General features: G+C 45.6%; 1 protein-coding gene across 1 annotated transcript in view; it reads left to right on the plus strand.

Annotated features, from left to right (window-relative positions):
• PKP2 (plakophilin 2) overlaps window positions 1-2137 on the plus strand; it is a 78252-nt gene extending 76115 nt beyond the window's left edge. Inside the window, exons 12-13 of the mRNA XM_032781889.2 lie at window positions 21-108; window positions 813-2137. Of these exons, the coding sequence (XP_032637780.1) occupies window positions 21-108; window positions 813-881 (157 nt within the window). The 3' untranslated portion in view covers window positions 882-2137. The remainder of the gene's footprint in view (window positions 1-20; window positions 109-812) is intronic.
• The last annotated feature ends 14736 nt before the right edge of the window (window positions 2138-16873 follow it).

The following is a 16873-nucleotide window of genomic DNA, read 5'->3' on the forward strand; positions in this document are numbered from 1 at the left end:
TTATTTTTTACAAATTGCAGTAATATGCTCAGCAAAGCTAGCAAAGCTGCCTCAGTCCTCCTGTACTCCTTGTGGTCACATACTGATCTCCACAGTGCCTACAAAAAGGTAAGATCTGGGTTAGTGCAAACATTGAATCTGCCTTCAGATTAAACTGCTTGGGGGGTTTCTTTGTGCAATTCATGGAATGCAATATCCTGTGTACAGAACCAGGGCCGGCTCCAGGCACCAGTGGAGCAAGCTGGTGCTTGGGGCGGCCCATGGAAGGGGACGGCATGTCCAGGTCTTCAGCGGCAATTCAGCGGTAGGTCCCCAAGTCCCTCTCGGAGGGAAGGACCTGCCGCCGAATTGCCACCGACATACAGCCACCACTTTAATTAAACCACTGTTGCATGTCCACACTATGCCTCTTATGTCAGCAGAGTGCATCCACACTAGCAGCTCTTGCATCGACACAGAGAGCAGTGCACTGTGGGTAGCTATCCCACTGTGCAGCTGGCCGCAGGGTGCTTTGGGAAGGGTTTGCAATGTCTCAAGGGGCAGGTGGAGCATCACATGATGCAGGTTTCTCAATCCTATCATTCCATGGGCATCCATGGAATTAGGTTACTAGATTACCAGCCGTTTCTCCACTGAAGTGTGAGGAATGGAAGGGGGGCAGAGTGTGTGACAGAGAGGAGGGTGGAGGGGGAGAGACAGAGACCACGTGTGTATTGGGTGAGAGTGAGTGGGTTAATATACTGTCGTATGCATTCCCTTTATTTTCAGAATTGTCATTAACTATAATTAGATCTTTTTGTTTCATTCCAAAGGCTCAATTTAAGAAGATAGATTTCGTCAATACCCGGACAACAAGAGCGTACAACTCACTCAAAGACTAAGGCAGGCTACAAATATATAGAGACTGTGTGTGGATTTGTATAATTATCTACTCAGTATCATCCTGGCCACCATGAACTGTCAAGTATCTGAAAAAACAGAGACTGATTTTGTATGATAGCTGATGCTGTCTTCTGCCTTTACCCTATATCACACTGTTCTCGATGTACTTCAATATATCAATCATCAAAGATGGTATTGTTAGGGATTCTTAGTGCAAATTTTTTTAAGCTTACTATACTAGTCAGTGTTTCAAACAATAGGTGTTTATACAAAGAAGTTTGAAATTCTGACCTGCAACACATTCTTTATAGGCTATTTTTGAAACATGGAATTTATCTCCACACCATGTGAAATGGAACAGAATATACAAAAAGTTGTTTTATCATGTGCATTTTTAAAAGCACCCAGAAGGTTAGGAGGAGGGTTTTTTTATAGAGGGGAGTGTTTGTCTTTGTTTTATTTTAGTTTTTGTGTTTTTCTATTACTTGTATTCATGTGCTCAATGGCTCACCAGTCTCTCTTGCTCTGAGATCTCAGCAGCAACAGCAAAACTGACAAGCAGTAATGCAGCTTCAGCCCACTTTCCTCCCTTTCACTGCTTCCAGAATTTTTGGCTATGTCCCAGAAGGAGTTTTAAAAAGTGTCAGCAAGTTACTCCTGGGGGAATTCTGTGCCACTGCGCAATGCAGAGTTTTGCGGAAATTAATGTTGTGTGCGCAGAATTTCTCTTTTTCCCCACAAAAAAGGGCTGCAAAGATGTTGCCTGCCACTAGGGGCCCCTGGACCCATCAGAGACCAGCTCGCAAATAGAAAACCAGGCCAGGGGGAGGGGGTACGATCTGGAGGGTTCTCAGCAGCTGCATTTCCCAGCATGCCCTGAAGGAGGGAGGTGGCAGCATGCAGGAAACTCTATGCAAGCCCGGGACTGAGCATCAGGCTGTTTCTCCCTCTGGATCCCTGGGCTGTAGGAGGGTAGGGGGGTGAGTGTGTGGGCCTTGGGGGGCCCCATGGCTGAGCTCTGGGGAGAAGGAGGCATGAATGTCTGGCCCCCTGGATGGGCTTAGAGAGGGGAGAAACAGGAACTGGGTTGTCATGAGGGTTTCTCTACTCTTGGGGGAATTTTGTGTGGGTATTGTTACAGACATACTTGCTGACAGGTATTTTGAAATAAATTACCAAAATAATTGAAACTGGCATAATTATATAGTGTTATTTTTACAAATAAAATTTGCAGAATTTTAAAATATTGTGCGCCAAACTTTTAATTTTTTGGTGCAGAATTCCCACAGGAGTAATCAGTGTCAGGTACCTTGGGCTAAACTGGAATGTGTCAGTCATTGCTAATTGGGTTAGAGAACTGATGTTGATTCATGGACAAGTTTGAGAAACATTCAATTTAAAAACAATTCTGTTGATAGCTATAAATCGGGGGCAGACAAACTTTTTGGCCCTAGGGCCACATCAGGTACAGAAATTGTCTGGAGGGCCAGATAGGAAAGGCTGGGGGAGGCTATGCCTCACTAAACAGCAAGGCACGGCTTGGCCCCCACCCCTTATCCAGCCCCCCAGAACCCCTGCCCCCATCCAAGCCCCCCGCTCCCCACCCCTGACTGCCCCCCGGGTCTCCCTCATCCTATCCAAACACCCCTGCTCTCTGCCCCCAACCACCCTCCCGGAGCACCCTGCCCCCATCCAACCCTCACTGCTCTTCCCGCCCCATGTTACCTGTGGGGTGGGGGAAAGGGGGGCTCAGTCCTTTCCCTGTATGTTTCCCCTGCTCGTTTGGCTGCTCTCCCTGGCAGTTGGGCAGGGCTCGCTCCCTGTCTGGGCTTGGCTGCTGGGGACAGGGCCAAGCATGCTGGGTGTGGAGGGGGGCCCTGCAGGGCCTAGGCCCATTGACTGCTCCCCTACAACCTCCCCTGCTCTTCGCTCCCCCTGCTCCCCACCCCCTGACCGTACCGCCCTGGAGCACCAGGTCTGACGGCGCTATAGCCTTGCCACCCAGCTGGAGCTGCAGCCACACTGCCCAGGCGCTGGGGGAACTGTGACTACCAGGGAGGCAGGGAGGGAGGGGAGCTGAAGGGGAGGGGCCAGGCACTAGCCTCCATCCCACTTACCATGCTGCTGGGAAGTTGGGCTGACTCCTCTGCAAGGCTGTCCTGACCCCGCTCCCTGGCAAGAGCTTGGGGGCCAAAGGGAAGGGTCCTGCACGCTGGAAGTGGCTTGTGGGCCGTAGTTTGCCCCCCTCTGCTATAAATGGTAACAAGAGTGGAGATTGGTCCCTTATCTTTATTACTAAGGATATATACATGAGGGATTAGGGACATTGTTGCTTAGGAGTTCATCTGATCCACTTTATATGGTTTCACTTGTAGACATAAATTATGCATTGGCAAAATCACAGTCTTTCCACAGCAGTTAATTGCAATATGACAATCAGAGGAGTGTGACTTCAGCTGTGGGAGTAGGTAACAGCAGGAGATGAAATTCTAAGTAATACAACACTAGGGGTTTCTGACATGATCCTGTACCTGGAAGAGGGGAAGTAGGCTAAAATACAGAAAATGTGCAATGCCCGCAGTAAAAAAAAACAAACTGTCTCTTAATAAATTTTTCATGGCTTTCTTTGAACCAGCAGCTGATCTTTAATGTATAAAACTCTATAGGCCAGATTATCAACTAGCATAAATCGATGGCTTTCCGTTGAAGGCATTGGAGCTATGCTCATTTTATGCCATCTGAGAATCTGGCCCTACCTATTTATAACCCTCCTTTGCCCAGCCATCACCCTCACAGCACCTTCACTACCAGCCTCTGGCGCAGGAGTTATTACTGTAGCCCTGATCCACCAAAGGATTCCTCCACATTATGGAAATCCTCAACAGAGTCTGTTTTATGCCAGGGGACTGGGAGCAAGGACTTAATGGGCCAAGAATTGTACCCATTCATTTTAACAGTCCTTACCAAAGTTTCAGATCTTACCTTATCTAAAGCTATAACCAAACAAACCACAGCACAGCAGCATATGCAAATGTATCTCTGGATACTAGGGAGCTAAATTCTTCTCTCAGATGTCCATAGCTGTCTTTGACTTCTGTGGGAGCCACATATGTGCATCCAGTGCAGAATGAGTCCCAGGAAGTTTAACAAACATTATTTTCCTACCCTGGATCATTTTTATATATTAGTTGAGGCTTTTTCTTTGCTTTGAATAACTAACATCAAATGCATCAAGTGGGAGGTTCTTAAAACAGTTTGATTCTCAAGGGACATTTGCAACAAGTTCTATACCCGAATACAGGTATTGCTGAAGAAAAAACTACAAGAGGAAGACAAGAATACAACCTCATGTATGTGAAAATGTTTTCATTATTTTTTTAAATGCGATTGAAAACAGGTAGTTAAAATCTGACTATTTCTCTCCGGTGTTATGAAACCAAACCCCACTGCATTGTGCTAATGAATGAACACTGGGAAGTGGCACTGAACAGTGTTGTACTGCCCTGAAATGAGTGAAATGCAAAAAAGTGTACAAAGAGCACAAACGATGAAAGAGAAGAATGAAAACCAACACCAGTACCACAGAAACAGAGAAGATCTAAGACTTGAGAGGGAGACTTTCAAAAGTGCTCAATATTGGCCTAACTCTGCTTCTCTTGAAGTGTGATTGAATTAATTATGGTGCCAGTTACAGCAGGTACAGATTTGTTTTTTATGTTGACCGTGGCCCTTTAAATCATGAGTGTTCAAAATGTATTTTGCCGTTGTGAGAGGAAAAGTCAGAGCTGCCATCACTCTTAGTGATAAATAGGGCTGTTTGGGAAGAAATCTAGGGACACACCATATTATTAGGCTTGGGAGGATTCGATTTTTATCGGTAAATGGTAAAATCGACATTTACCAACATACACCTACAGAACAATTTAAAAATATTTCCATCGATAATAATCAAAATGCACAGAGAGGCAAAGTAAGAAAAATGCTGCTTGAGAACTTACTAGAGCCCCATTTTAATGTGTGCAAAACGTGTTGTAGTGCCAGCATTAGCAGAGCTGGGGCTGGGGCTCCATTGAGGTAGCTGTAACTTTTTGAATCTCAGTATCCACTGTCGTTAAGTAAGCACTGTCTGACCCACCCAAATGTCCAGCAACTGTGGGAAAATGCTTAAAACCCATAATTTTGTGCAACAGAATATTTTAATTGTTAACAATCAAATTCTGCCAAGCCTACGTATTACAGCTGAGCTTCTTTGTTTATATGAATCAAAAACATTTCAACTGGAGTCCAAGGGGCGGAAAACTGTTAACTGGGGAAATAATAAAGCACTTGCTCAAATGGAAAATTTGCCTTTGGATTGTATTGCTGTTAATGGAAATATTTGCTCTCGGTGAAAATGTCCTGCTTTCAAGCCTTATCTACCTTAAAGAGGGCAATTCATTTTTGTTATTAGATCTTGGTATGGAGAAACAGAATTGCAGTAAAAGGATCATGTAGTGATGCAGTTCAGCTGTTTCTGGTTATGCCAAAGAACCCCTGTATTAATCTGTTTACACTAGAGTGCCTGTTATGCATTCCTTGCAGATGCAGTAGTGGTCTGCCCAAACACTTGGCATTCCTGAGGTTCTCACTAGCCTTGCAGAGTGTTTTCTATTGGGCTGATCACACTGGTAGTATCTGAGCATCTCATAAACATTAATAAAATTATCCTCACTGTGTTCCGATGAAGCTGGGAAACAGTATTACCCCACATTTTACAGAGGGGTAACTGAATCATAGAGATATTAAGTGATTTACCCAGGGTCATCCAGGGAATCTGTGGCAAAGCTGGGAATTGAATCCAGATCTCTTAATCTTGGGGTGGTGCATTAACAAGAAGAACCTCCATTCTCCTGTAGCAGAAATAATTAGTAGTTAATAGTATTGTGCTAGGACCATGAGATATTGAGACATATTCACTGCCAGAGAGTGGTTCATTCTTTTCCTTGTTCCACCCATCTAACTTCCTCTCTCTGCTGTCCTGGCTAGTAAGTAAGGGGCAGGGCTCTCTCTTTCTCTCTCCCTCTTGCCAATCAGAGTTCAGTTGCAGCCATCCACAATTATGTATCATAGCCAAAATAGCTTAATTAGACTATGTGTATATGATTTTTTTCCCCAATTTGGGGTAGAAATGATAAGGTATGTATTAAGTTAAACCCAACCACTGCAAAGCCCTGAGACTACAAGAGCTCCAGCCCTTGCAACATTTAGGATTGTTTAGCCTGGTAGTGTGTCCTGGAAAGCAACTTATGAAAGCTGAGGGATTGCTTCTTCTGTTTCTTCAATCACCCTGAGTCTGGATGTCAGTGTGTCTCGGAGGTTATCTCAGCTTGCCCAAAGAACTCAGATTTCCCTGCCCCTTGGGTTGTAGGACAGAGACCAACAGCCTGAATTCACGTACCTCCCCTTTGCCCAAATTGAGACACATTCTGCCTCCTAAACACAGTGAAACGGCTACCACTGTGCTGCAAGTGGGGACAGGTCATGGCAGCTCAGGCCAGGTGTAGTAAAGTAATCAAGGAGCTAACTGGGTTGCTCAGAGTATACTGTGAAAATTGAGGCTATAAATACTAAAAATGAGGATTGGCAGCAATATATTGAAAAATCAGGCCACTGTTTTCTTGCAAATGAGATTCTAGATAAGGACAGCCGGAAAGCTATTTTCCTCAGTGCTCATGGCAGTAAAACCTACTCCCTCTTAAGTCATTTGTTACTAACTCAGAAACCAGGGGATAAAAATTTGGAAGGTCTGCAGATGATCCTAATAGAGCATTACCCATCAAAACCAAGCATCGTTGTAGAATGTTTCCAGTTCCATAGTAGAATGAGGAGGCAGGGTGAAACTAGCTGGGTATGTGACAGAGCTAAAAAGATTAACTAAATATTGCTCCTTTGGAAACATCCTGGAGGATATGCTGCAGGACAGACTGGTTTGTGGTATCAATAATGAGAGAATTCAAAGGCGATTGCTGGCTATGATGAAGTGGGGATTTTCCCTTGTTATGTTGTATGTGAGTCTTACTGTTGAGCTTATGTGAGTTTTACTGTTTTGCATGAATACGGTGTGTGCCTCAGTTTCCCTGTGTTCTGCACCAATACCTCAGTGGTGGGAATAGATATGTGTGACATTGGCTGAGACCTCTATGGCAGGTGAGGCTGCTCCAGCTGCCTGCACATATGCTATGACCAGTGCCCTTCGTATCCTGAAACCCAGGCGGGATGCTACCAGGTGCTGACCAGGTGACTGTTTGCCCAGGAAGCAAGACAAAGACAAGGAGGAGGAGCAACAGGGGTGTCTGAGGTCAGGTTGCTGGAAGCTGGCAGTCTGCTTGGAGGAAATGGAAGAGGGGGAGTCCAGGGCTTCTGACCCAGGACTCCCCAAGATGGACTTGGCTGAAAGTCACTGATTTTGGTGCTAGCAAGTTCTGTCCTATGCTGTGTTCCTGTCAACTAATAAATCTTCTGTTTTGCTGGCTGGCTGAGAGTCACATCTGGCTGTGGAGTTGGGGTGCAGGACTCCTGGCTTCCCCAGGAGCCCCACCAAGATGGACTCACTGTGGGAAGCACACAGTGTGGAAGGGGATGCTGAATGCTCCAAGGTCAGACCCAAGAAGGTCAAAGTGGTGTAAGCTTCTTGCCCTGATGACAGTATGCTCAGAGAGAGGAGGCATGCACCCCCAGAGTCCTGACTGGCTTCATATGGAGTAGTTTCAGAGCATCGCCCAGTGACTGGCCACAAGGGAACTTAACCTGGCCCAAAGCAGTAGACTTAGCAATTGCAATGGAAGCAGCAGTGGAAAACTTAACAAGATTTGCACTTAGAATCAAACTGACTCAAAAAACAAAATGTAAATCTAGTTGCAAGGTATTCAGACTCCTGCAGTGTATTTTCATTCTGGAGAAGTTCATTTTGCACCCCTTTGTAAACTTAAAACAGCCTATTGTCCTATATGCCTCAAGGTTGGACACTTGGCCAGAAAATGCAAAGGTGACTCTCAAACAGCTGTCATGTCTGGGAGGGTAGACTTGAAAAGGCCAGCCAAAAAGAAGAAAGCAGAGGGCTTTTTACCTTGAGGGGATGGGAGACACAGAGAAGGAGATACACAATATGTACCATCTAAAGGCAAGAAAGTGGGCTTGTACTAAGTAATGGTAGAGTTTAAACAATCAATACAAATGGAAGTAGGTAGAGGGGCTTCAGATCCTGTGATCAATGAACATATACATTAGCAGTGCAAAGCAGGACTGAGCCCACTAGTGAATGCAGGAGCCCACCTACCTACACCAGGGAACCCGTATAGGAGGTAGGTTCTGTGTTTTTTCCTGTAAAATACAAAAACCAGAAGAAAAAGTTACCAATCCTGGTGAGCCAGAGATAAAGGCAAAATCTCTTAGGCAGTGATTGGTTGCAACCATGAAAACTGAATTGTGATGAAATTTTCAAATTAGAACCTAGCAAAACAGCAGCATTCCAGAAGTCCTGGATGGTCAACCAGCCATGTTTAAAGACTGGTTAGTGGCCCTGGAGGATGTAACAAGTGGTATCTAGGATTGACTCAAGCCAAAATACCTTAAAACAAGACCAGTTCCTTATGCCTTCAGAGAAAAAGATTGGGACTGAGTTATCCAAGCTGGAAAAGGAGAGTATCATTTCACCAGTGCAGTTTTCTGAATGGGCCCATGAGGAGGCCACCTGTAACAACCTGGGTGCAAAAGGATCTTAGTGAGGAACCAGAACTCTGAAACTGAACCAAGAACTCGGATTGGTTTTAAGCGGTAGCAATTTAAATGACATACAAAACACAAAATTCTTGTAGAGAATTAACACCCATTTTTAGCAAGATTTGAGAAGCAATTCCACTCACTTACAATTCCATGCACCACTGCCACATTGTATTCCTTTGAACAAAATTATTTTAAAAATAAGCCAAATGCAGCTACTAAATTGCATTCTATCTTCTAATGCATTGTTTAGCCCTCAGAACAAAGGAACGAAAGGACAGGGACATTCAGTGAAATAAAAAGGCCACAAATTTAAAACTGACTGAAGGAAATGTTTATACAACACAATTTGCCAGGAAAATTGAGTGACAGAAAATAACAGCTAACTCAAGAATTGAACAGGATTCAAAAAAGGACCAAGCATTTATTTCTATGGCTAATGGGAATATCCCCAGTCACATCATACATGTTTTAAAATTTTAAAAAATGGTTGGAAAGAATATGAGCCTTCCTTTTGTTAAGACAAAACCAACCTCTAGTGGAGCAGAGGTCAAAGAAACTTCCCCACAGGGGATTCATAATTGATCACACCAGAGTTTACAACACAATTTTCTGCACCTTTCTTTGAAGCAGGTCGTAATTTGGACAGTGAACTAGATGAACCACTATTCTGATCATGGCAGATGCACACCTGAAATAGTTGGACATTTACGTGATGATCTCCACTGCTACCTGTGAAAAGTTCAGACAGACCTTTGCCACAAGGACTATGAGTTGTACTTGTCACAGACAATGGGCCACATGTTATGACCATGAGGTTTAAAGACTTTCTGAGCAAAAATGGATTTAAATGTATGCAAACTTCCCCAAAGGCTTAGCAGAAAGGACAGTGAGGAAGAGAACTCATGTGGCCTCAATCCATTCCAGCCTGGATGGAGAAGTGTTAAGAAATCAAGCTTTTGAAAAACAAAACCATGGCTGTCATGCTGAATTCGGAGAGTTGAGCCTGAAGGACTTGGTCTACAACAAAAGTTTCAATACTTACCTGCCAACATCGATTCTGGGTACCATCCTAGAGCAAAATGGACCCTTGTCTTTTAAAGCCCATTTAAGTAATGGTCAAATAATAAGACATCCTCAAGATCATGTCTGCTTGCAAAGAAACGTGCCAGCACCACAGCCTTTGTCCTTGGGTAATGACCATCTGAAAGAGCCAAGGTCAGGAGAGGACACCGTTTTGCCAGGAATTCCTGGGAGGGGGGGTATTTACAGAACTGCTGGACCAGTAGACTGAGGGTAATGGGTCTCAGCCCCTGTAGGCAGCCCTGGCTGTTGAGGAGAGTTGTACTCTGTGAGAGAGAGAAAAAGAGAAGAGCCCCATTTAAAAGACTACATTTGAACTCTAAAATAAGGGGAAGAAAGTAGTAAAGTGGCTTAACTGGGTTTCTCAGAGTATTATAGGTTGGGACTATGGGTATGTCTACACTACGGGATTATTCCGATTTTACATAAACCGGTTTTATAAAACAGATTGTATAAAGTCGCGTGCACGCCACCACACTAAGCACATTAATTCAGCGGTGTGCTTCCATGTACCAAGGCTAGCGTCGATTTCTGGAGCGTTACACTGTGGGTAGCTATACCATAGCTATCCCATAGTTCCCACAGTCTCCCCCTCCCATTGGAATTCTGGGTTGAGATCCCAGTGCATGATGGTGCAAAAACAGTGTCGCAGGTGATTCTGGGTAAATGTCACTCAATCCTTCCTCCATGAAAGCAACGGCAGACAATCATTTCGCGTCACCCTTTTCCCCGAGGATGCCCATGCAACGCCATAGTATGGCAATCATGGCAGACCTGTTTTGCCTTTTGTCACTGTCATCGTGGATTATTGTACTGATGCTGCTGACAGACAGCGACTGCAGTGCACACGAGCAGCAGTTCAATTTGCCTTTGCAGTAGAGATGAGTACCATCCCTAATTCCCATCTGCCATTGTATAAATTCAATGAAAATGATGGTTATCAATCCTTTTGTACCATTTGCAGTTGGATTGGTGATGACAGTACCAATCATTTGGTACCGTTCTGCTGCTCTAATAGTGCTCACATGTGGCCCAACTGAGGTCGACCCAGGGGGCGCATGGACAAAATGGGAATGACTCCCCAGTCATCCCTTCTTTATGTTCTGCTGAAAAAATATCATTCTGCCTAGAAATAGCGCAAGTCTACTAGAGAGCCAGGAGTTAAGCCGCCTCCGCGTTCAGAGCCCCAGAGTCCGCAGAAATGATAGCGCATGCCAATTTCTAGAGGAAGATGTTCATGCCCCTGCAAATCAAACCCACCCGTATTGCATTCCTCCTCCCCCAACCACTCTGGAGCTTATCCGTCAATGTCCCCTCATTTTTGTGATGGAATTATAATAAAGAATTTGCAGAATAAGAAACATCTGACTTATTTAGCAAGAGTAAAATGAGAGAGGCAGCTTCCAGCTGCTATGATAGTCCAGGCAGACATTAAAGGTGTGAAAAAAGGACGAGAGGGACGCGCAGCCTCCCGCTGCTATGGATATCGGAGTTTACAGAATCTTTTCTTTAGACACGGAAATGTGGTGGAGGAATAGGAGAGGGGCGCGATGGAGCTCAGGCTCCAGTCTATGTATGAGGACGGTACCAGCATTTTTACCGTCTGCCCACAGATATGGACAGGGCAGTCATTCCACAGTTTTTGAACCCAGGCCCCCCTGTCCGAACCTCATACGAGCGGGCCCGTCCACGGACACTTCACGGATGATGATGGTTGTCCCACTACCATTTAGTATATGTACCGTCTGCCATCAGAAAGGGAAGGGCGACAGGGGATCTGCATGTTCATGCCGCTTAAATTGCTGCAGGAGATCATTTGTGAAAGCGGTTTGAAAGAAAATGGCAAGAAATATGATTTTTCCCATTTTCTTGTCATGGGAGGTAAGAGGAAGGAGCGATAAAGCTGACGATGATAACCCATAACCAACCAGCCGCGACAAATGGTTAGTTTGACCCTACAAGGCACTGGAGCTCAGCCAAGAATGCAAATTAAGCTTATCAGGACTGTGGGGACTGTGGCTGAGCTCTTTTTGGAATTATCTTGGACTGCATCGCCACCCGTGCCTTGACAGAGCTCCACGCTGGGCAAACAGGGAAATGAAATTCAAAAGTTTCGGTGGTATTACCCTGCTCTACTGGCCAGGCATCACGAGTTCAGACGCTTCCACTGATCTCTTCTCGGTCACAATTGGTGGATCCACTATGGTTACCGCCCGCCAATCGTCATTGCGCAACAACCCTAATCCGACATGGCGCAATACTGAATTTCATGGACTCCTCTCGTCAGGATAGTTACAAAACCAGTTGTAAAAGAGCCCTTTATTACTTGAAAGAAGGCTCCCTCTACTCCTGTGGATGTGAGTGCAGCGCTTAAACTCGGTTTAACGCTGCTAAATTCGGTTTAAATGCGTAGTGTAAACCAGGCCTATGTTCCAACTCTCCCTTCCTGTTTAGTTAGTTGGAGTTTTCCTCCTGACTCTACCATGGTGCAGTAAAATAAAGCAGTCAATTCCCAGCCTGCAGCCCTAAAGGCCAGGTCTACACTATGAGTTTAGCAGCGTTAAATCAAATTAACCCTGCACCCATCCACACAACAAAGCCATTTCAACATAAAGCGCTCTTAAAATCGATTTCTGTACTCCTCCCCAACAAGGAGAGTAGCGCTGAAATTGACATTTCCGGTTTGAATTAGGGTTAGAGTGGATGCAATTCGACAGTATTGGCCTCCGAGAGCTATCCCACAATGCACCATTGTGACTGCTCTGGACAGTAATCTGAATTCGGATGCACTGGTCAGGTAGACAGGAAAAGCCCCGCAAACTTTTGAATTTCATTTCCTGTTTCCCCGTGTGGAGAGCTCATCAGCACGGGTAACCATGCAGTCTGAGAATTGAAAAAGAACTCCAGCATGGATCGTACAAGAGGTACTGTATCTGATCGCTGTATGGGGAGATGATTCTGTGCTAGTAAAACTATGTTCCAAAAGAAAAAATGCCAAAACATTTGAAAAAATCTCCAAGGGCATGATGGAGAGAGGCCACAATAGGCACTCGCTACAGTGCCATGTGAAAGTTAAGAAGCTCAGACAAGCGTCCTAGAAAACCAAAGAAGCAAACGGACGCTCTGGGGCAGAGCCGCAGACATGCCGCTTCTACGCTGAGCTGCATGCAATTCAACGGGGGGCCGCCACCACTACCCCACCCCTGACCGTGGATTCCAAGGAGGGGATGGGGAAGATGAGGAGGAGGAGGACGACGAGCTTGCGGAGAGCACACAGCACACCATTCTCCCCAATAGCCAGGATCTTTTTCTCACCCTGACTGAAATAGCCTCCCAATCCTCCCAAGGTGGTATCCTGGGCCATGAAGCTGGAGAAAGGGCCTCTGGTGAGTGTACCTTTGTAAATATAAAACATGGTTTAAAAGCAAGCATTTTTTAATGATTAATTTGCCCTGAGGAGTTGGGATGCATTCACAGCCAGTACAGCTACTGGAAAAGTCTGTTAACATGTCTGAGGATGGAGCAGAAATCCTCCAGGGACATCTCCATGAAGCTTTCCTGGAGATACTCCAAAAGCCTTTGCAGAAGGTTTCTAGGGAGGGCAGCCTTATTCCATCCTCCATGGTAGGACACTTTGCCATGCCATGCTAGTGGCAAGTAATCTGGTATCATTGTATGACAAAGCCTGACAGCGTATGGTCCCGGTGTTTGCTGGCATTCAAGCAACATCCGTACTTTATCTTCTGTGTTATCCTCAGGAGAGTGATATCGTTCATGGTAACCTGGTTGAAATATGGGAATTTAATTAAGGGGACATTCAGAGGTTCCTACCGGGCTGTTTGCCTGGGGCTGAAAAGAAATCTTCCCCGCAATTAGCCAAGCGGTGAGGGGGGCCCCCACTGGCACTGAGCTGTTCGTATTTGGCTAGCAGGGATCTTCCCTGATACCAGCCACACGGTGGAGGGAGGGGTAAAGCGATCATCCCAGAAAATTGGGGTAGTTTGGTTTCTGATGCTACTTGTTAACATGAAAACCTCAGCACTCAATGGGCTTTGCTTGGTATGGGAAAGGAGAGCACTGCTTTTACGAAGGTTGCAGAAGCCAAAAGACAATGCCTTACCATGGCTGCATGCAAGCCAAATTCTGTTGCCCAGCCTTGCATCCGTGATCTCTAACCCCAAAGCCTCAGGCACTCAATATTAAGATGCAAAATGCGACTTTGTACCGAAATCACATGTGCTATGTAATGTGAATAGTGTTGTACACCGTGAAAGAGTATACCCATTGTTCTATAAAACGTATCTTTTAAAATACTTCTCTCCCTTTTTTCCCTCCTGCAGCTGCAAATTTTTCAAGCCTCTGTCATAAATAGATAGCTAAGGGTTAATGTTTCTTTTACCTGTAAAGGGTTAACAAAGGGAACCAAACACCTGACCAGAGAACCAATCAGGAAACTGGATTTTTCAAAGTCAGGGAGGGAATTTTGCGACTCTTGAGTCTGTTTTGTTCCTTCTCAGCTATTGAGAACTCTTTCTTCTTCTAATTCCTTTTTTCCTTTTTTTGTTTTGGTTCCAAACTGGTATAGTACAGGTTAAGACAATATAGGCTGTTTATGTTGTTTGGTTTATTTACAGTATGTAAACTTGCTGGAATGTTTCATGGATATCTTTTGAATCAACTGTTATTCAATTTCTTTAAGGCAATAGCCCTGTATTGTCATCCTGGTACAGAATTATGTTAAGTCTTTTTTTCTTTTTATATAAGCTTCTTAAAACCTGTTTGGTTTTCTCTGTTAAGGAGAAAGGAAAAAACAGTGAGGAAACACTGCGCTCTGTGTTTAAACTCTTCCTAGTTCCCCCCAGCGGGAAAGAAAGCTAAGGGGAGGAGGATAGAATCTCGTTCTGTTTCCTTGTTATTGGGGTTTGTCTTTGTGAATAGAGAAAATAGGCTTCTTGGTATTGTGATGTAAAAGATTGCATCAATACCTCCAGGTTAAGCCAGAGGGAAAGTCTGGGTTGGAGAGAAGAGAGGGAAGGGAAGTGGTTTATTTCCCTGGTTGTAGGCTCAGGGTTTCTGAGTCTTGGGTCCCTTCAGGGAGGGTTGGGGACCAGAGGGGCCAAAAACCCTGGAAATTTTTTGGATGGTGGCAGCGAGATCAGATCTAAGCTGGTAAATTGAGCTTAGAGGGGTTCATGCTAGACACCCAGATTTTTGGACGCTAAGGTCCAGATTTGGGAAAGATGCTTATGATAGCCTCCCTGCTCCGTCTCGAAGGCTATCTCAGATAAGGCAGTGAAGAAAATGCATGTGAGATTAAATGTTCCCTGAGATCATGCAGTTGACCCACAATGAAAGAGCTCATCTGAATGAGTGAAAGGACACAGTATCACAGTACAGGAAAGTGGCCAATGAACATGAGGACAGGAGGGATACTAGAGATGAGAGGTGGCGACAGGAAGATCAGAGGAGGCAGGATGCAACGGGCAGGATGCAACGCTGGGGCTACTGCGGGATCAAACGGACATGCTCCGGCATCTGGTGGAGCTTAAGGAATGGCAACAGGATCACAGAGTGTCACTGCAGCCCCTGTTTTACCCCCCTCCCAAGTTCCATAGCCTCTTCACCCAGATGCCCAAGAACGCTGCGGGCGGCGGGGGAGAAGGCTCCGTGCACCCTGCCACTCCACCCCAGTGAACAGCCCAAGCAACAGAAGGCCATCATTCAACAAGTTTTGAAGGGGCCTTTTCCTTCCTTCCTCCCCTCCTCCCACACCCCACCTGGGCTACCTTGTCAATTCTCTCCCTATTTTTCTAATCAATTAATAAAGAATACATGGTTTTTGAATGATAGTAACTTTATTTCTTTTGCAAGCAAGCTGTGATCGAAGGGGGGAGGCTTACAGGGAACAAGTCAATCAAGGGGGCAGGTTTTCATCGAGAAGAAACAAACAGAACTGTCACACTGTAGCCTGGGCAGTCATGAAACTGGTTTTCAAAGCTGCTTTGATGCGCAGCACTTCATGGTGTGCTCTTCTAATCGCCCTGGTGTCTGGCTGCACATAATCAGCAGCCAGGCAATTTGCCTCAGCCTCCCACACTGCCATAAATATCTTCCCCCTTACTCTCACAGAGATTGTGGAGCGCACAGCAAGCAGCGTTACCAATGGGAATATTGGTTTGGCTGAAGTCTGAGTGAGTCAGTAAAGTGCACCAGCAACCCGTTAAACGTCCAAATGCACATTCTACCCCCATTCTGTACTTGCTCAGACTATAGTAGAACAACCCCTGACAACTGTCCAGGCTGCCTGTGTATGGCTTCATGAGCCATGGCATTAAGGGGTAGGCTGGGTCCCCAAGGATAACTATAGGCATGTCAACATCTGCAAAAGTTATCTTCTGGTCTGGGAAGTAAATCCCTTGCTGCAGCCATTTAAACAGAGTAGTGTTCCTGAAGACGCGAGCATCATGAACCCTTCCCGGCCATCCCACATGGATGTTGGTGAAACGTCTCTTGTGATCCACCAGTGCTTGCAGCACCATTGAAAAGTATGCCTTGCGGTTTATGTACTGGGTGCCCTGGTGCTCCGGTGCCAAGATAGGGATATGGGTTCCATCTGTCGCCCCACCACAGTTAGGGAATCCCATTGCAGCAAAGCCATCCACTATGGCCTGCACATTTCCCAGTCACTACCTTTGGTAGCGGCAGCTTAGTGATTGCTTTGGCTACTTGCATCACAGCAGCCCCCACAGTAGATTTGCCCACTCCAAATTGATTCCCGACTGACTAGTAGCTGTCTGGTGTTGCAAGCTTCCACAGGGCTATCGCCACTCACTTCTCAACTGTGAGGGCTGCTCACATCTTGGTATTCTGGAGCTTCAGGGCAGGGGAAAGTAAGTCACAAAGTTCCATGAAAGTGCCCTTACACATGCAAAAGTCACATCTGCAACACTGTATGGTCCCACTAGTCTGTGCTTGTTTCCCAGGCCCAGAATCGGCATTCCACGGCATAAACCTGCCCCATTAACACCATGATCTCCAAAGCGCTGGGGCCCACAGTTTGGGAGAATTCTGTGTCCATATCCTCGTCACTCTCGTCACTGCATTGCTGTCGCCTTCTCCTTGCCTGGTTTTCCAGGTTCTGGTTCAGCAT

The sequence above is a fragment of the Chelonoidis abingdonii genome, chromosome 1 (genome assembly GCF_003597395.2).
Source record: "Chelonoidis abingdonii isolate Lonesome George chromosome 1, CheloAbing_2.0, whole genome shotgun sequence".
In the NCBI taxonomy this organism is placed as follows: Eukaryota; Metazoa; Chordata; order Testudines; family Testudinidae; genus Chelonoidis; species Chelonoidis abingdonii.